Source organism: Ornithodoros turicata, chromosome 6 (genome assembly GCF_037126465.1).
Source record: "Ornithodoros turicata isolate Travis chromosome 6, ASM3712646v1, whole genome shotgun sequence".
Taxonomy (NCBI): Eukaryota; Metazoa; Arthropoda; class Arachnida; order Ixodida; family Argasidae; genus Ornithodoros; species Ornithodoros turicata.
Window position 1 is genome coordinate 58,868,190 of NC_088206.1, and position 20,955 is coordinate 58,889,144.

The 20,955-nt window shown below is 46.1% G+C and overlaps 1 protein-coding gene across 4 annotated transcripts in view; it reads left to right on the top strand.

Moving 5' to 3' along the window:
• Positions 1–20,955, top strand: part of LOC135396814 (uncharacterized) — a 143,133-nt gene that overhangs the window by 64,377 nt on the left and 57,801 nt on the right. The window contains exon 1 of one of the 4 annotated variants that reach the window (XM_064628008.1): positions 17,449–18,234. The exons of the other annotated variants lie outside the window; for them this stretch is intronic. Coding sequence (XP_064484078.1) covers positions 18,231–18,234 — 4 coding nt within the window. The 5' untranslated portion in view covers positions 17,449–18,230. Of the gene's footprint in view, positions 1–17,448; positions 18,235–20,955 lie in introns of those variants that run through there. 4 annotated transcript variants of the gene reach the window in all.

The window sequence follows — 20,955 nt, forward strand, 5'->3', positions numbered from 1 at the left end:
ACAGCACAATGTAGTGGCGGTACAGTAACTTCTTCTTTTCCAACCCAACCCAACCCAACCCAATTCAACCCACGGTGCTTTATTTTAGTTTATTTTTCTTGTCCGCGTTGCTGCAAATGAAGCAAACGCACAAACGAAAGATCAAAGCGAGGTGTAATACGGGTTATCCTTAACCAGTCTGCCGACAGCACTCCGTCAACAAAGAAAAGCCTCATACATTTAACCAGACGTGCACTGCGTACTCATTTACATCGATACAGACGCAAATCCTGGTGATCCAATAACAGAAATGACCTTGGAGGAAGGAAACAAGGATAAGACTCCTGCTTATGCATGCACCCACTTACGTGCATACTATACGTTATAGCTATGCGTAGAATGCAGTTTAGCATTCGGCTAATAGCTCGGGTGTGCTGGGTAACACATTGCATCAGGAGGTTATGCTGCTTTGCGTAAGGTCGCATTCTCTCCACACCAGCAAGAAAAGTGCGAAGTCAGCAAACGTGAAAGGGGGGAAAGCCGTGCAACATAAACGGAGAGTGTACTTAGGTGAGGATAACATTTTCGAAAACAAAAATATATAAAAATTAACACGTTTTCTCAAGCCGCATGCCATCGTGTAATGGAAAAGTATGTCGATTTCCTCGAGGAAGATCTCTAACGTGCTCGTTTTTATCTGTGTATTTTTATTATTTTTTTATTTCAACGTCCGATAACCGGCTACAATAATCTGTAGTGGCAAGTGCTTGTGACCCACATATTTTCTAACACGTACGCACAGGTATCGGGACGAAATAAGAGGGATGGGGGGGGGGGGGGTGCGGATGCAAGGTGTAATTTGAACAAACTGATACGTCCCAATTTATCACTCTCGATATTATATAGAGAGGGGAAGAATACATACTCAAGGGGAGTACATATGAGTGTGCAAAGCTGCACACTTTTTCTTTTTTTATTACACTACATCTTAGGCAGGCCTGGAAACATAAGTGGTGTTGGGGGGAAGAGAAGTTAATGGATGATGTCAGTCCACTGGGCGAAAAAAGGTGGGAAGGTGGGGTGATTGCATCCCCCCATCTCTATACATAGACACGTCCCTACAAAGTACGCTCCGAAAGTCATGCCTCCCTTTCAAGGTTGGAGCCCTCCTTTCTACTTTTTTGTGCGTTGTGCGCTCGCTTGAGTGTTGGGTTGGGTGGGGGTGAGAGGAGCTAAATGGCTAGTCCGTTACAGCTACTCGTTATATCCGGGGTCTCTAATTTGTCCCCTGTGGTGGCAGTTAGCCCCGAGGAACCGTGGAGAAAGTTCGTCTCTCGTAGTATACAAGAGGAGTGTAATGTATTCCAAGAACAACGGGGATCTTGGGAAAATCGTCGCTTTCCAAGCTCAAATTCTCGGACTGGCTCGTCGGAATGCCGACGGGACAGAAATAGTGACTGATCGAAAATAAGTAAATATAAATGAAACACGAAAGTTTTATGCTTTTCAGGGTACAGGGGCTCGATTTTCGTTGTATGGGAAAATTAAATAGGTGAAGCAAAGTCAGCGATACCGCGTTGCGTCAGCATTGCATTTCAATTATAGGTATTGGATGCAGACCAACAATCACATTTCGTAAAGGGAAGTTGGGCACTCTAAACATTGAAGCTTTCTGCATTTCTTTGGCACAGACTTTCTCGCAGTGGACCACGCTTCGTCAGGTACAAAACATAATGGAGCACTTGCTTGCGCTTGCACTAGAGTGCTTTTGGCATCGCGGACCTGATTCTCCTTGTGAACCATTTTCTGCTGAAGCGAAGTTGAGGCAAAAGGTGCAAAAAACTTATTGGCAAGAGCTTCAGCTACCTTCTGCAACGAACGCACAAGAGCAAATAAACAAACAAAAAGTACGTGACACGATATGTATCAAAATGGGCACGAAAACACGTGGCTGCTTGTGACCATGAGACGCTGTTCGCCGTTTTGGTGACGTCCCAGCGCGCGAAGGTCACTTTCCCGCAACACTTTGAGTCTGGCGGCGAAGCATGCCGTCAAGGCGCATTCGTAATTAATAAACAAACAAAAAAAAAACAAACAGAATAAGAACGTTAAAAAAGAAAGTTGTGTTCGCGAGCTTGTGAAAAGCGTGAATGAAATTGGGGGTCTTATCCACTTTGTAATGACATCCACGTACACGCGGTGTCTTGACATGCGACTTTTATACAGCAGCAGCTGGAAATCTCAATGTGGACGGCCTTGATATTTTAACCCCCCCCCCCCCGCAAAGAACGTGCTCGCGGGAAACGTGGGTTCTGTAACCAAAACGGTCAATGCTGCCAACCTTTCAAATTCATTGCGCACATACGCAACGTGTGCAGCCGGGCACTGGGTCAAGCCGCGTGAAGCAGTTGGCCCGTATCACGTTATAGCCGTACGTGATTAGAGAGCAGACAAGGTTCTGTGTGAGCGGGCAGCAAGAAAGAAATTGAATTCAAACCCACGCGCGTGGGGGGCGAAAGTGAAGTCAGCAACTACACACACGGCGTTGGTTCTACCCTTCTCTTTTTCTCGTCTTTAAGCAGCTGATTTAATATCTTGTATTCGCATAGATCTTTTTCGTTATTTTTTATTTGATGTTAGGCTCTGAAGAAACTGTATAGTTGTAGGGCGGTGTGCAGACGTAAATAGCTAGAGAGGGGACAGCAGGAAGGAGAGATACATTGGGAGTTTAGTGTGCTTCTTGGGACGACTTATGGGAAACTTTGCCAGAAGAACAGGGGAAACATCAGACAGCTCATGTTTGACCTTACAGTCTTCGGCGTGGCCTCAATGCTGCATTTACTCGACCGTGCCGCCGGTTTCCTCCCCGTTAGGTTCAGATGATGTGGATCCGGGGTAGAGCTGCACATGGGAAATGTTTTCATTGTTGTCTGTCTGTTACGTAACATGATGAACGTCTGTGTCTTTCGAATAAAAGTCTTTCTTGCTTGTTCTAGTTTTCAGTATGGTTCAGGTATATATGACTGCGAATGACAAGAGGAACTGTTCGTTTAATACTTACTCGAAATACTTAGCGACGAATCTATACTTTCACAAGACGGCTGGACTTCCATTTTTCTGCGCTCTGGCGCGTATTCTAATCTTTCGACTTCTGCTGCCGTAATCGTAATAAGAATCTTGCTTGAAAGATGACTGAAAAACAAGAAAAAAACTGTGACGTAAGTCGCGACAGGGTCCTTTCTCGAACTGCGCGTCTTGTTGCCTTTTGCACTTGTTTCTGAAGCTGTCGTTACTTGGTGGTCCCGACCCTGCTTAAATTCGGTGCATGACCCTATCCGTCAAATATATATTATATTCACACGGAGGACATCCCCACGGAAGATTCTAGTGGAAGGAAAAGCGAAAACACTGCTCACAGAGCCGAAGTTCCGTCCTATCCCATGTTATGTCCAGCATTTACACGGCGCCAGTCATAGCAGACGACACTTAGCAGACAGCACTTGGCAGAGGACACCGTCAGCGTCCTTTCCTGTCGTCTGCTACGGAATATCTTGTGGCTGTGTCGCAGGATATTCCCCACGGTTAGCAGTGTACGTGAAGGCACGACGTTGAGTGCTCGCGCTCACGTGACAGCGGAAAGCTATGACGTTTTTTGCATTTTCCGCTGTATTCTGGGAATGTCCTACGTGTGAATACACGGTATAACTCCATCCTCTTAGTTTTGGGATGTCTCCCCTCGTTCCATCTGTCTGCGTCCTCTTTTAGACTTTTACGTGCCTCATTTAGCTTCGACGTACGCATGAGTCCAACACGAGGAAAAGGGGGTGATTCCCCCTTAGATCCCGACAAGTTCAGTAAAACAGAAAAAGAGAAAGGAAATGATGCAGGGGGAAGAGCATCAAATTTAATAGTCACCCAATCACTGCGCGGCTTTGACCAGAATCCATTTGTATGGCCGGTTCACTTCACCAAACACCCTTCTTGACGATAATGAAATCCCCAGCGCTTAATACGAATCGTGGGCTTTGGATACAACGGGGATAACTGGGCGCCTGGCCAAGTGTCGGATGGCACGCCATCTGTCGCGCTGGCGATGAAGTAGTCGAGAGGAAGAGGGTTGCGAGACTGCCAGCGATATGCCATTTAATTTGCGTGTTCACGGGGCGAGAAGGCCACGGTCAGTGGGGCTGGATTTTGTGACCACTCTTTTGTGACTGTCGACAGACGTCAGGTTCTTTCGGGGAAAACTATGTCGACGAAAGCAGTAGATGTAGAATATCAGAAAAATTACGTGATGGCGAAACCGCGATACGAGGGACAAGGGCTACGTCCCTCCTTGTCCCTCGTCTCGGGGTTTGGCTATCATGGATATTTTCATCAGCTGAAACACAGGTATGTCCGTTTTATTTATTTATTTTTTTTATGTCCACGATTTATCTGCAGAGAAACGGGCAAAGTGGCAACATCGATGTAAAATTTTGGTGCATAATACGTCTTCTAACATCTACTTTAGCTTCCCGACACTGTTTTTATTTGTTTTATCTCCGTTAGAAACCCCAAAGTTTATCTTGGCGAACCCTGTACATTGCATTCGCATGACACTATGTCTAAAACGAAAAAAAAAAAGAGAAGAAAACAACAATATCGGCTATATGTAGCCATCAGGAAACCAAATCGTTCTCGTCCACTTATATCACTGTTGCTCGACAAATGGGGCATTATTTTCCAGCACATGTTCGCTCCGAGCCCTTCAGCGCAATTTTGCTAACAAATTAAAAATCTTAGGAGTGCTCTGCCACATGCATAACTTGTTGCTTTGGGTCTAGAAACAACAAATTGCTAAACTACGCCATCAACATAAACTGTTTTCATCAACATCAACATAAACTCTTCTACAGTACCTTTAAACTGTGTTTCTAAACTGCGCAAGAGATACGTCTGCGTGGCGTCTAACGGTCTCTTTTAACCACGATCTCGTTTGGCGAGTAAAAATATGATGTAAAATTTATGTTTACCCTGCAAGTTGTTTATTGCGGTATATATTCTGTTTATTAGCAGTATTTCTGGGTTCTCCGTGGGAGTGACGTGGGAAAGCAGTGAAGTAAAATAAACGGATTCGCCGCTGGGGTTCGTCGTGATTAACGGCCAGTTTGTTGTTTTACATGTCGTGTCGGTACGGGCTGAGACACATGTACGACGAAATGTGCGACCCGTCGTGCGACGCGTCGCAGCGCAAAGCGTCCTGGGACTGATTCTGGAGAAATAGGTCGTCGCAGCAGCGCTCTGCGACAAGTCGCAGCGCGACAAAACTGCTCAGATATCTCCGCTCCCGTCGGCGGGTTGTCGTGAGGATGTAGTGACGTCATGAGCGAAGCAGCCAATGATGCTGCCTCTCTGGTAGATGCGATGGATCGGAGAAAAAATGGCGGACAGTGTGTGTTCTGAATGCAAACAGTGGCTGATTTCGTCGTGTTGCGCCTTGAAAGACACGTGAAATAAGGAATGAATTGTTCTCGTTTACTGTGAGCACATTTCGTTATGTTAAATAAAGTGTAAGCGAGTGTATCTCTGGTCGCGCTGTTCTAGCACCACCAGCAACACGGCGGTTCAGAGCGACATGTCGTAAGGATGTCGCCGCCCATGTGTCGGCTGATGCAGCACGCGACAACTCGTGACACGAAACTGTGCGACTCGTCGCACGACGGGCCGTGCATTTTGTCGTACATGTGTTTCGCCCTTTACTTATGAAGTTGACCCGTGACGTGCGACTATCTCATGCTCCGAACAACATGCCCATATAAGGCAGGCAAACAGTCCAGTTAGGGAAGATTTCGTGTTCTGTTTTGTTTGTAACAAAGCTAGCACACATAAAAGCTTCTTGCGTCTGTATATATCGATTAACCAGTCTTATGTATATTATTATTAGTCTCTTTCTTCCCCATCTCTTCTTTGGCCCAATGGCTGGAGAAAGTTTAAGGTTTAGTGTAAATAGAGAACGAGCAATGAGCAATGAAATAGCGATAATGAGCATAATGAAGGCTGTGTGGCGCGCGCGCAACAGCCTTATACTTAGATAGGAAGATACAGTTAGGGATGTGCCAACCGAATCCACGAATCCTCGAATCCTAGGCAGGGATTCGAGATTCGCGCCCAAAACGAATAATCGAATCTTTCGAATCCACCAACCACGTTTGTTCTTTCTTTCTTTCTTTTTTTTAAATTGGAGTTTTCTTGGAGTTCAAATTGGAGCTTTCGGAGTCCACCGAAAGCCTCATTAGCCGGCGGGTGTTTCCTTCATAACGAACCCTGAGACTGGAGAAATAACACACAATACACGAGTCTCAAACACGGCTCTGAGCTGTGTTTGAGGCTCGTGTATTGTGTGTTATTTCCCCCGATCTCAGGGTTCGTTATGAAGATCAATTATCACCAGCTCGCCTGCTTTCTTGCCGCTCTGTGGTGTTTCCTTGTTTGTTTGTTTACATTGTTATCGACTTACATACAGGAACTGTTACATTACAAGTTTCAAAGTAACCTGGGTTTGCTTTCGATTGTTGCTTAGTTTTATGGAAATAATTCAGACTTGAGAAATTTTGCATTTCTTGTAGTCGACGGACAACATGTTAATTAAATTACGTTTAAGAAGAACTGTATGGGTATATTTTCCCTTGAAACTGAAACATTATTTAATTTGTTTTTTCATTAAACAAAGGTGTCATATTCCGCTTCAAATCATTTTTCACTAGACGTGTATTTTTTTCTGGATTTTTTAAACTCTTTTTAAAGAAAGGATTTGAAAGATTCGAGATTTGTAGAACCTTCCTTGGATTCGAATTTGGATTTGGATTCGAAAAGTTTTGGATTCGTCCCATTTCTAAATAATATACATATGATTAGTTGGTTGGTTGATCACATGTCAGAAGCTTGTATGTATGCGATACCTTTATTACACATTGGTACAGAACATGGAACTTTCCCCAAAGGTAGGTCCTTTGCGCCATCGCTCTCGTGCCTGTTCAAAACGCTGACCCACAGAGTATCCGGCGACTCCAAGTTCGGCTGTCCACACACACCCTGCACTCAGTGTGGATGCATTTGTGTGAACGATTACTTCTGGGACCGCTCCCTATATAGTTGCTCTGGGGGATTCCCGTGCGCTTCCTGTCCCCTCAAACTGTATTCGAAATGGACGTGTTTCCTTCGATACCTCTCTCCCACTTCCTGTTTGGGTTGTTGACCGGCTTCCGGTTCCCTACTCCCTTCTTACCACGTGCTGTTGGTGGCCCACGTCCACAGCGAGGTCCCTCGGGGCTCCAGGCCAGCATAGAACGGGAAAAGAAGATTGATTCGTTTTTCGGGAGCACCGCATACTCTTCACAACCGCCACCATTTTTACGGCTTCTTACTTTCTTTTCTTTTTTTTTTTTTTTTTTTTTGAGAGCGCGTTAATCATTTTACATAATACACAACCTCAATGCAGCTAAGTCTTCCCAGATCACAGTCTTCAACGGAAACAGTCGTTTACTTCGCGTATACGCACCGAATATTATTCCATTGGACGTGATAAAACTTGTTTCCTATGGGCTTTATAGAACTTCTTTCTATGGTCCCAAGGGCCGAACATGGCCGAGAAGCGGCATGGCTCAGTGGATAAAAGCGTCTGCTTGTTGGTGGTTACTCCAAGGCCGTGCTGTAGACTAGGAGGTTGTGGGTTCGAGTCCTACCACTGGCTGTGCTGTCTGAGGTTTTCCCTGGGTTTCCTGGTAGCCTTTCCACAAGGATGTCTGCACAGTTCCCCCTGAAGTCGGCACCGGACGTATACTAACTCCCCTGTCCCCCACTCCTTCCTGCTGTCCTCTCTCCATATGTCCACGTTTGTACACCACTCATAGCCTCAGTTGCTTCGCAGCGCTAACACGGAATTTAAAAAAAATCTGATTGCAGGCAGTTCCGAAGACACCGCCACCGACCATTGCGGCACCGCTCATGATAATAGCGATCTCGCGATGTAAAGCCACGAATTATACCATTATCAATTTGTTTACGCGTTCTATATATAGGTGCGTTCTATTTCTAGATTAGCGCAAAGTAGTGACGTTTCTGTCGTCTGATCACACTGGGTATAGCACTTTTTCGCAGCAATGCAGCCACTGCATACTATACGTGCTACCTTTATACGCTCTGCAGTTCCACTGAGACCTTCGGTTACCTGAGGTCTTCAAACTGAAGCTCACTGAGGCATTCATTCGACATCCCACTCATTGCGAGATATCCTTCTCTTCTCCGAGTTTCTCAGCTGATCTGGCGCATCGTGTCAAACAAGCGTATCGTCTGTCAGGAAAGCTTCGGGCACGTCGTGTGAGTGACACAGGTGACGCTTTGCAGGTGCGTTTTGTTGCTAGACCAGTGGCATGGCCGAGCGGGTTAAGGCGTCCAGTTCGTTGGTGGTGGTAGCCAAGGCTGAAAACTGGAAGGTGCTAGCCAGGTTCGGATCCTACCACCGGCTGTGCTGTCAGAAGTTTTCCCTGGGTTTTCCGAAGACTTTCCAGACGAATGTTGGCACAGTTCCCCTCTAAGTCTGCCCAGGACGCATACAAACCCCTCTGTCCCCCACTCCTTCCTGCTGTCCTCTTTCAATCTGTCCACGTTTGTACGCTGCTCATAGCCACAGTTGCTTCGCGGCGCTAAGACATAACTAAACAACACTGAACTAGAGTGGTATGAGGCTTGAAATCTCGATCGTCTTAATCAATTTAACAGATGACAAACTAACCACGCTGGCGACGTCAATATCTATAGTTTCATCGCGGTTCACACTTATCGAAGGTGATCTGCAGTGTTCGAGAGAAAGTCCTTGTTACATCATGGCGAACACCGGATAGAAAGTGGATTTTAATATGCGTTGCCAGGTGGTCTATTGTGCCTCCATTTCTTACATCCTTTCTTTCATCTCTTTCGAAATTATCCCGTCTCTTCGCAGCACGCACCAGTGGACTTATATTACGTGCCCTTCTCGTGCGCCCTAATTTCTACCATATGCGTTGGACCAGCTTATGGCGTCTTCTCCACGCGTGGCGGTTGTCACCACTTCCCCTCCTCGCCTATCTTGGTCGTGCTGTGAGGCCTGATCCTCCCCATTCGTCCCGTGTCTTGATCTCGGAGACTTCCGGTGACCCCCGTCTGGGTTTTGCGTCTTTTTTTCTACTTCTCTCGTGGCGTTCCTTTTTCGCGTTGGAGGTCTCATTCGCCGATGTCGAGAATTGTACTTTCTGCTGCTGCTTCTATTGTGTGTCCTGCGTGCCTCAAGAGGACAGGTGAGAAGCTGTGGCACAAGGGGTCTGGCAGCCGCCCCCTTTGGAGCTTTCGCCCTTCACCGTATAAAGTCAACTGCACACATGAGACGCGTGGCAGTTCCTTGGATTAGTACGCTGCACTCTTAAGAAAGAGGGTGTACTTTAACTCCTTTCCTTGCCACATATATAACACCCTTTCGGAGAGTACAATTACGCTCAAAAGGGTGTCTCCTCACTCCCTCAAGGGAGTTGCATAACACCTTCTCCCTGCCGGGGAGTAATATTAATCGCCAGTAGGGAGAAAGGTGTTATGCTACTCCCTTCAGGGAGCGAGGAGACACCCTTTCGAGCGTAATTGTACTCTCCAAAAGGGTGTTCTCTATATGGGGCAAAAAAAGGAGGTGGGGGACACGGAGTGCCTACCCGTATGGCCTGTGCAGGCTCCGAAGCGCGCGCTGGATGGGTCAGACAGTTGACCGTTTGATGTGGAGCAGGTGCTGGGGAAACATGACACCTGCGAGGAAAACCTGCGCCTTTCGCCCTTGTGCATTACATAAAGGCACAGGTGTTGCGGCCATCTTTTAAGTATTCATAAGCGTTCTCAAGTTCTCAAGCAACTGGCTCAGCACGAGTGAGGACATACGGCGTTGTTTTTTTACTCTCTCTCCCTCCCTCCCTCTCTCTAGTTAAAAAATATCTTTGTTGTTGTTGTGTGTGTGCGCATGTATATTTGTGTGCGTGCGCTTCTCACTCTCGGAAACAAGGAGTCGAGAAGGTCGACTACTCTGGATATCATCTGGACCGGATCCGGAGTACAAGGCGGTGTCTATTAAATGTCCACATTAGACTCCAGAAAACACAGGGTAACGAAGAGACGACGAACATAAGTACTCCACGTTTACTCTAAGGAAAGCTCCACAGTATCAAATGGCGATTTTTCTATGTCGTTGATGAGCGTGAGATTCCGAGGTGTGATTAGATACGTCACTCGCGATTCATCAAGTACTTTTTAATCTTTTTTATATTTCGTTCTTTCATCGTCACTGTCGAGGTCGAAGCAGCAACTCATCAAATCTGTGTCAAGAACGCCGTCGTTTGATTTTACGATTCCATTAACTTTTACCGTTTATATACTTCGTGCTGGCACCGTATCTCTCGTACGTTGAACTTCAGCAAAGGAGAGAAAAAAAAAAGAACCGTCATATTCTCTGAAAAAATTCCGAGAAGAATTAGAGTTAAGCGATACCAAAAATAACGCACACAGTTTGCTTTTATCTCGGAGCCTCTTCAATCGTCAATGAGCAACCACGCCATGGTCGGGGCTATGACGACCTCACGTTGTCCTTCGCAAAAAAAAAAAAAAAAAAAATCCTTTTAAACGCTCTCATTCTCGCTTCGACAAAAAAAGTAATAAAGGACCGAAAATTATGTTTCTCGTTTTGTTTTTGCTCCTGGATCCCGTTGTGGGCCGGTTTCCTTGATCCTATCAGGTTTCCCTCGATTACCGTTCCAGCGGTCGCAATAGAAACAAGAGCAGAGGCAAAGACGGACAGAGAAGACAGCTATGAGTGAAGGGCATTTCCGTCTCAGAAGTGTTTGCCTAAGGACTTTTAATCTGGCGACGTGATGGGGTTTCCGAAGCGCGAAAGCGGGCCTCGCAAAACCGAGATAGAAAACGATAAAGCGAAAACAGATACCGTGCTGTGCTGCTTTCTCCACGGCTGAGGGAAAGAATGAAAAAAAGAATTGTGATGGGGCTCCCATTAGCTTCCAGCTGTGACGCCTGTCTGGTCAAATGATAGTTCTTCGGAGTGAGGTTTTATGAAAGAGTGGTGCATGTGATGTTTTGGGGGTCCTTCGCTATAGGCAACGTATCTTGCGGGTTGTGAGCTGGAATTATGCGGCGCAAGATGTGAGCGTATGTAGTTTTTGAAAACATCTGTTAAAGGTGGTGTGGGCGAGGAATCCGGAATTATAAAGTTAATGTGATATCCTCTTGGAGATGCTTTTCAAGAAGGAAACTACCAAAAAAGTGTATCAGAATTTGTTGGTGTTTCTTCATAAAACATCAAAAACATCGAATTCGAAACCAACTGCCGGCTTCCGGTTCAAACGGTCCTTCCCTGCTTTTGTCTCTTCCGGTGATGTAACTGGCATTGCCGACGGGATTCCCTATCGCTCAGCTGACGGCGTCTCCAGGCTAGTTGCCGAAAGCATATATTGCCCAAAGCATGAGTACATGTTTCTAGCGACTGTTCGGCAGCAGATTTCGAATCGCAATACCGCATTCGGTCAGCCTGCCTTCATAACCGACTCCAGTGACGTCGGTCCGCACACTGTTGCCTGAGATTGGCCGGGAGCGCGCGACCGGCTGCAAAATCCAATTAAATTCATTTTCTAAATCATTCCGACGGTTTCGAAACGAAATATTCCGGTTACGTGTATATCAGGTACCCATTCCGACTGCACCTTAGTTCAGTGTTGTTGTTTTTTTTTTTTTTTTTCTTTTTTTGGACAAGGTGCAGTACTGACAGCAACCGATGGAAACTGCGATAAACCTTACAGCTGTTTGCGTACGTTGGGATGATAAAGTAACTTTGCAGACGACAACAGCAAGGCGGTAACGCCGTCGTCTGCTTCGGATGCTGTCAAAGGGGCAGGGGGCTTGTTCGTGTTCGGGGAAACATAGCAAGGTGAAGCACACTGTGTCATCCGCAACCTGTGAAAGTAAAATCTGTCCTTTTAACATTTTTACCTCACATCAGTTATTACAGATTGCTGTGCACCGAACTAACTGTAAGGAAAAGCAAACGTTTTCAAATCGGACTCATTTTTCAAAATTCTGTGTATGCGACGCTCCTTCATTTGTTCACATATAATCTGTCTGTAATTTGTCATGGTGTTATAGAAACGTGCCGAAAGTATTAGGAGGTCGCGTTTGCGATGACCATGCCATCACCATGATTTGCCTGCACAGACTGTTTGGACAATACATTGTTTTATACCAAAACCAGCCAACCATTGAACCATTGAAATTATACAAGACTTAAGTACGTCAGCAGAATGCTCATAGCGAAATTGGTTTTCGTAACATAAAGTAACAGTAAGTATTCATCCAATACTGTGCTTCCCAGACATTGTAAAAAGATGATTTTAAAAAATACACTCTGCTGTTTGGAGTACATTTTAGAAACAATCCAACCAGATTACCGCGCATGCCTCCGTATAGTTTTCAAATAGAAGGGAAAATCACAAAACACCTTAGGTTGGTGTCATGGGTCGGCTATGGGACGAACAAGTACTAATAATTTGACGCTAGTCGTAACATGTGCTCCTCGCTGCCAAAAGTTTGTGCTAACGAGTTTTTTTTTTTTTTTCGTTTTCTTTTATTTATTTATTTTTTTTTCATTTTTGCTGCACTGCATTTATTATAACTTTATTATTAGATCTAACTAGAGATGGGACGATTCCTGAATTTTCACGAATTTCACGAAACATTCGCGAATCTTACGAATCTCGCATCCTTCGAATCCTTTCTTAAAAAGAGAGTTTAAAAAGCCAGCGGGGAAAACACTTGTACTGAAAAGCATTTTGAAGCAGAGTATGATATATTTGTTTAATGCAAAACAAATGGAATAATAGTTCACTTTCAAGAGAAAATATATCCATAGTACTTCTTAAATGTAATTTATTTAACATTTTGTTCATCGACTAGAGAAAATACATAAATTCTCGAGTCGGAATTATTTCCGTAAAACTGAGAAAGAATCAAAACCTGTGATGTAAGAGTTCCTGCCTGAACAACTTTCAGTCCAGAGCAATGTAAACAAACAAACAAGAAAACATCCGCCGGCCAATTCAGGCTTTCGCCGGACTCCGCAGGCGCCAATTTTAAAAAGAAACAAACAAACGTGGTTGGTGGATTCGAAAAATTCGATTCGCCGTTTTGGGCCCTGGGATTCAGATTCCCAAATCTCGAATCCCTGCCATTCGAGGATTCGCGGATTCGGTGGGCACCCACATCCCTATAGTTATAACCCTGTGCACATTGTACAATATTTTGTAGGTCTCACTCGTTAAAATCGAGAATCGTTATTGATTCCTTCCTTTCACAGCAGTATATATTTTTTCAATTAGTACGTGCAGAGTGTTCGTAATTCAATTTAGAAACGATGATTACACGAATGGTACAACCGAGGCGGAAAATCCTTGGTTGTGATTCGGTTAACTTGCAGGGCGTGTTGTCCATTGAGGAGCGTCGACGACAGACTGTCTGCATGGCTCCCCCGCTCATTATCATACTTGTTTCGGCGCCTACGGAGCACATTAATCGTACCACGAGGAAACACTGCACCAACCACGAATTATAGTGCAGGAGGTCGGACGGAAGAACCCCAAGCATCTTTCGAAAGGGGAGAAAAAAAAAGAAACCTGCTATATGGCGGTGATCTGTGACGTCATGCACGATAATTCGGGGAGGCTTATGAACGAAGGGACGTATTCGGATGTATGATTTTATAAGGATGTATTCGTATTCGCTGCATCATGTCTAAGAATTTACCGGGAATGCGTGAACGACTTTATCATGTCTCTTTGGCCAATAGTTAGCCCTTGTGCCATAAAAAAACAAAACAAATAAATAGATAATAAATAAACAATTTATCAGGCGAGTTATATAGGCGGAGGAGAGCGAGGAGGGAAGCACGCTGCAATAAGATATCGTGGAAGAAATGCTAAGGGTATTGGAACGATGCTGGAAGAAACTATGAAAGATTTGTTAGCAAATGCGAAGAGTAGGGTCGCCTCAAAGTGGTGCTGCTATACACTCTTAAAAAAAGGGGATATTTTAACTCCCTTTTGGGGACTACACCCTTGTCACATATATCACTCCCTTTGGAGTGTACAATTACTCTCCAGTAGGGAGTTAAGGGGTCTTCTCACTCCCTGGAGAGAGTGAGGAGACTCCTTTTTGAGAGTATTCAACACTAAAAAAGGGTGTGATATATGTGGCGAGGGTTACTCCCAAAAAGGAGTTAAAATACACCCCCTTTTTTTAAAGAGTGTAGCAGACAACACAAACAGACGAGCAGCGAAAGTAGGAATATTCTGTGGCGAGCGGATAGAATCTTCCCATCCTCCCGAGGCGCAGGGCATATACGCAAGAAGATGATCGCGTGCTCTCAACTAAAGTTCTGTGACTTTGCTGTTTTCGCAATCCCATCTCCGCCGACATCCCGATAAAGTCGTCTGCGGATACCCGCTCTGTGACGTCACTCTTGATAATTGGTGATCTGTGACGTCACTCTTGATGATCCAAGGAAGCTTCTGAACACATGGATGATGAGGATGTATTAGAAGCACTTTGCATGGATATTCGCTGGAAGATCCGTCACTGTATCTTTGGCAGTGCAGCTTGTTTGATCGAGTCAAGGAGACTTTGGGCAGCAAGCACGACCACCCGACCTCTGTTTTGACAGGTCTGGTTGTTGCAGTTTGACAAACTGCCGTGATCAGTGACAGCTACATTTTCCGCTAGACGTTATCACTGCTATCATCTGTGACAGCTCGCCGCTGACACTACTTTCCATCTTGTACTCCGTACTGTATTTAATTGGTTTGCAGAAACTTTGTTACACAGATAATTTGTTGCTATAGAGGTCTTCATGTCGAAGCAGTGCTCTAAATATCTTTTGTGCGCGGCTACATGCACGGTTCGAGTATGGCACGGACGTTGAATCACCTGATGGTTAATGCATGCGGAGCTTGGCATCAAATAAAAGACTGTATAACGAGTGACAGTCTGTGCAACATATTACGGCAGGTGTCTGTCCCGCATAACTTGTCCTTCACGCGCGTTATTACTCCACCTGTGGATGTCCAACAGCTGACTTTGCTGTCACTGGATATCGCAATTTCCGCCCTCCCGACCTTGTGATGTTGCAAGACGAAAGCTTGGACGGCCACGAGGCGTATAAACTGAATAGTCTTCGGGCAGCACTGTGAATGGTGGGAATGTAAAAAACAAAAAAGCCATTTGTTGAGGGATAAAGTAATTAAGTGCTAATGGTTAAGTAAACAGTAATGCACACGTTGAGGTATAGGGGCCTCACACCTTCAGGACAAGAGTCGTCTGTATACCAGGAAGCCAGAGCCTGCGCATCAACGTCCATATCGCCGTTAACTTGCCCCTAGCAGTTGCTTAGGTAGTCTATCCTTTAGCTCTCCTATACTTTGGAAAGTAATGCGGTTGTCCGAATCTCATTTATTTTCAGTATAATTAATGTATATGAATACACATACATGGTCACCGCCTCTCAAAAGTGTGTTGGGTGCATAGCCTCGAGACAGGTGGTGTCTGACAGGCTCCTCATCTTGAAAGATGGGGCCACGACGTCGGTAAGGAGGGAGGGGAAGAGGGGGGGGGGGGTTGCTTGGCACAACGCATCTTTGTGCACCGCTGGTGAACATCTGCCGCGTCTCTCCGATAAGCGTGCACAACACGTGGCTGGTGCACGCGACTGAAACTGGCCTTTTAAAAAAGTTTTTTTTTTGTCATTTTTAGATGCGTTCCTTTGTGCTCGTATAATGTGGGGAAGGAAGAGACCCGTCGCCCACCTGGCGTAGTCTGTTAGGCGCCGCCGCTTGGAATGGCGTAGGGGGTCTTCGGGTCTTCTTAGGCTTGGGTTGGGTTGGGTTCTAAGAAACGGGACACCGCGTGCATCCGTTGCTGTCTGCGTGTGTCAGGTGTGTGCTAATTTGTACGAACATGCAGAGCGTGCCACTACTTATGCAAAGAAGTTGAATCCGCAACAGTTTGGAATCCGCAACCTTCTGAACAGTTACTTTACAGTTACTTTCCAAATGGCATGCGCTCGTGTGCCGCTATAGAATCTCGTGCAGGTGTAAATTTGTCAGGATCATTCACGTTTGCAGGCGAGAGTACCTGCAAATGTATTCCATGTTAGATGCTGACATGCGAACATCATACGTGCAGCACGTGCATGTGGCACGCAACCGTCAGAGCAACGCGCAAGGACTGGAAAATATGTAATATAGTTTGGTGACTTCTATCATGGCACCGCTGTTAGAGCTTGTGAAACGAAGAAAAAGAAAAGTCACATTTCTTGTCAAAGGGGGGCGCAACATGCAACCGGAACAGACGTTAGTCAAATAAAAGACCGTATAAGACAATCTCCGACAAGTGTGCTTATCTTATAGGCGTTATCTATATCTTATAGACGTATAGACGTGCGTATTTTATAGACGACTTTCTGTTTACAAACATGTGACGTCACGAGACGACCGGTTCGAGGTTATATTTTGCTGTGGTTGGCAAGAAGCGGGAAAAACTCGTCAGCTGATAGTGCCCACCAGCATGCTTTGCGCGGCGGCGTTACGTAATCAGTGACGTAGGAGTGGAGGTCGTCTATACACAGGTCTCATTTGCTGTGTTCCTCTGATTATAGAGAATGAACATAATAATCCACCCTGCAGTCAAGTCGTCCTACCCTTCAAGTAAAACCAGCGGGTTGCTACAGCGTGTCCGACAGCACTGTACTGTACTGCACTGTACTTCTGCACGCAGGCCACTGTCGCTTCGGAGCCCGAAACGTTTGTTGGAGCGCTGAGTGTCCTGGATTTGCGGCACTTAATTTGAGGCCCGGTGAAATTGCTCATCAATGCAAATAAGTACGTCACTAATATTCACCGACAAAGAATAATCGTTGTCACGGAACAAGGGCCACAGAGCGATCCCGAGAAATGATCACCCAATCATTCTGTACCTTAACTGGTACACTAGACCCCTGAGGCCATGAGGTGAACTTTGTCTGAGGGAAGCAAAATCCATACCGCGCATGCAGACAGAATATGATGGAAGCTGAGAGAGTAAACTGTATATATATACACTTTACAAAGCTCCCGTCCTGCGACTGTCTTCATAACACACCAGGTCGCTTCCTTGCCGCTGCCTCGCCAAAGTTACAAACATTTGCACACCCACAGTTTTTGCACACCTTGGCGTTTATACCGCTGCTATACGCTGCCGCAAACAAGTCCACGTCCCTTCTCCTTTCTGAAGAGAACGCTTTCGGAGAGAGGAGGAGACAGCACTCACGCCAAACACCCAAGTATGCCGCCCGTTTCCTTCTCAGTTCTCGACGGCTCGGAGAACGAACTGCACGACAAGACCAACAGAAGTGGTGGCGGGGGTCGATTCTCTCTCTTTCCCGTGCTCCCAACATCGTCTGCTATCGAGATGGCATCCGTCTGCTTTACGAACATGTTTCTGCTCACTCTTTCAACGTGATGGAGTATCCTACGAGGGATTCTATCGTCTGCTTCACGTTGTAGCGTCTCTGTATGTTCGTCGTTCATGTCCTCCAACCGCTTCATCTCCACCTGCATTGTTGCGTGCTAGTTGTCTGCTCTGTCTTCTGCGGTTGTGCGTTGGCCTCCCTGTTCAAGTCTTCATCACATAATCGCACAGAAGCGACTATCAAACCACCGTCTGCTCTGATCTTGCTATGGTTGTGACTCACCGGCTTGGTGCACCGCATGTTTGTTGACGTGAAAAATCAGTGATACAACGAATTGTGCCATCTGCACCGTTACAGACTACCTGGTGAGAACGTTTGAGTATCTTCGAAGCAGATCTCGTAGCATCGCCTTCCTACAAGCTGCCATCTACTTTCATGCCCTGTGACTTTCCCGAGTGTATCCCATGAGCAAACCGCATCGATTTCTGCGCTCCTCAAGAGAGTAGTAATCAAGGAAGAAGAACCGAAGCATTGTGTAACCTTCGGTGCACGGTTAACCTGACGGGGAAATTTTTCGGTGCGTTCGCGTCGGTGGGAGGAACGGCTTTGGAATGGCACACTCGACAGTTCTGGTAGCAGGATTACGTGAGATTACGTGACCTGAAACAAACCCGTCTGCTGTTGCTGCTGCTGGAAGTGGATGAGTAAGTTTACTTTGGTTTGTGTATACTTATAATGCTCGGCATTAAGCGCCATGTTCAGATTTGGGACAGCGGCTGTTCGTGTCTTTGTGTCCCACAACGTGGTGATTAACAGAGAGGAAGAAAAGGAAAATACTGAACGTTTACTTCTATTCACGTCAACTTCGGCGTGGGTGATGAGGACTGGTATACTGATTCGGAAGATGCAGCACCTGTTCGAAGCGTGATCAAAAGCGATAAAAATAGCTTCTGCTTCGACTAGGCACTAACAATGATAGTATAACGTGAACATCTGCTATATATGTACCGTATTTGTTTTACCGTTTTGCCTCATCAATCTGACTTAGCCGTGCCAGGAACGGTCTGCACAGCAATTCCATTCCAAGGTTGAACAATGCCGGTTTTCTTCCTCCGATCGGGATTGATCATTCTTCCCCCAATGTCTTACGGCAGAGATTCCGAGCAAAGAAAGAATTATAGTATGAATAGTAATTCGGCCAACGGGGGGGTCGGACGACCGTTATGTCATTGGTATACTTCAAAATAAGCAAGAACGCGATCATGCTCTTGCCACAGGTGTTTAGTGTTCTCCATCTGAACATCTGCTGTGTCAAGAACCGTTTCAAGGACGGCCAAAGTGTTTATTCCATTAGAAAATTATTGATCCGCGATGACGGTGTTGGGAATTCATAGGCTCGTTATTATTTTCTCCGCGCACAAATGTATACTGAATGTCTATTGTTCACGAAGTACGTCCGTGGACACATTTGACATAAGCAGAGTGGATTTCGACAGCGTAGTCGGTGGTCCTGTTTTGGACCTGTTTTGTTGAGAAAGGGATTTTGATGGAGTGTGTCAGCCAGCTAGCCTAGTTGTGCAAAGCACGCTGCAGGATTTGTCGCTCTGACAGCTATTGGGTCAGCGACCGTGCGATTTCGACACACGTGTCTGTACCTGTGGAGCCGATGCCCTTGAGCTCTCAGTCGGAGCGACAGCTGCTCGATTTGAAAGCGACGGGCGTGGATGGAACTGGGACTGGAAAGTGTTCCGACGAAAACGCAACGCTTAAAATGCTTAAAGCGACAGCTCGCACCCAAAACCACGAATACGGTGTCGCTACGCGTGCTTTCTTATGATGATTAGATTTGCTGCGTAAGAGCATTCAACTAAATTCGCAGCCAATAAGGATACAATTTAATTTCATTGCGATCGGCATCGCCTTTTACTTCACTTTTCGCACGTACATTCTTTCTGGCCATTCTGAATAGGCCACTGAGTCGTGCACTCTGACAAACCACTATCTACAGGAGGAGGAGAGGCAGGCAGGCTGGCTGATACATCGTAAACGTAAAGCAGCAATCAAGAAACACGGAACAAAACAGGAACGACACGACAAAACATCTGTTCGTGTCGTTCCTTTTTTGTTCCGTGACTCTCGATTTCTTGTTGTTGTTATGGGAAAATTTATTATGAACGTAATACACAAGCTGTACTCAACACAAACTAATTCGATGGCAGACACCTTTTTGTTTCTTTACGTCTGTGAAGCACCCATCTATTTTTTTTTTCGTATGAATAAATGGTGTTTCCTCCTCGTGAAGTATATTTTCGTAATTCGACCTTCTTTATCTATTCGGGAGAGGGGGGGGGAGGGGGGCTTTTGCATGACACCGACACCGAAAGCTGTTCCTTGGCTCAAGATTACACGACTTCGACGAGACGTACTCACCAAGAAACAGTTCGCTTTCCTCTCGTTTCATTGCGTATCTGAGATAACTGAGCCTTACGCTCGAATTGTAGCCCGCTGGCGCAGATTTACGACCATGCATACGTACACAACCGAAAAGTTTGCCTTTGTAGTCGTAACTTATATCTCCCATGCTCAGTGGACAAGGAGGCTTTACAAGGAGGTTGTCCATGCACTTGTGCAAGACCCGGTACCCGGCGCGCCAAATGATATGCGCATACGAATAAGCGCAAATGCAGAGGAGATCTATACGCGAATGGGCCGTGCGGAATGTGGCTGCATGACGCCAATGAAACCAAGCTGCGGACTTTATCTTCTTCTCGGGAACGAGATCTTCGGCTCAGATTTGGAGCGGGACCGTAGAAAACCTGTGTGCCGCGTCTGCTTAGTCGTGAATCCCGAAGCGTTACGTAGAGGAAGCAAGGGCGAACGGAGGAAGGAAGCAAGTAGAGTCCACGGATTACGTAAAGCTTCGCTGTTTTCGACATGGTTTGCCGTGGTTGCGCAAAACGCCGCGCTGCACTTTGCGAAATCGTATTCCGCACTTCATTAAGATCGGTTATCGGTAGGCGACACATTAAATATCCCTCCCGAGCGACAGTGCAGATATTCAGAATATACAAGCTCCCGTGGCATAGTGGTTAGGATGATCGCTTTCCGCGCCGAGACTGGGAGGTGACACGGGTTCGAATACTGTTACCGGCTGTGCTGTCTGAGGTTTTCCCTGGGTTTTCCCGAAGACTTTCCAGACGAATGTCGGCACAGTTCCCCCTGAAGTCGGCCCCGGACGCATACTAACCCCTCCCCCTGTCCCCCACTCCTTCCTGCTGTCCTCTCTCCAGCTATCCACGTCTGTACGCCGCTCATAGCCTCAATTGCTTCGCGGCGCTATCACACACACACACAAATTCAGAATAGGGGACCCAAGCGTCGTCGCACTGTGCATGCTCAGAGTCCAAACCGCACTTTGGGTTTTG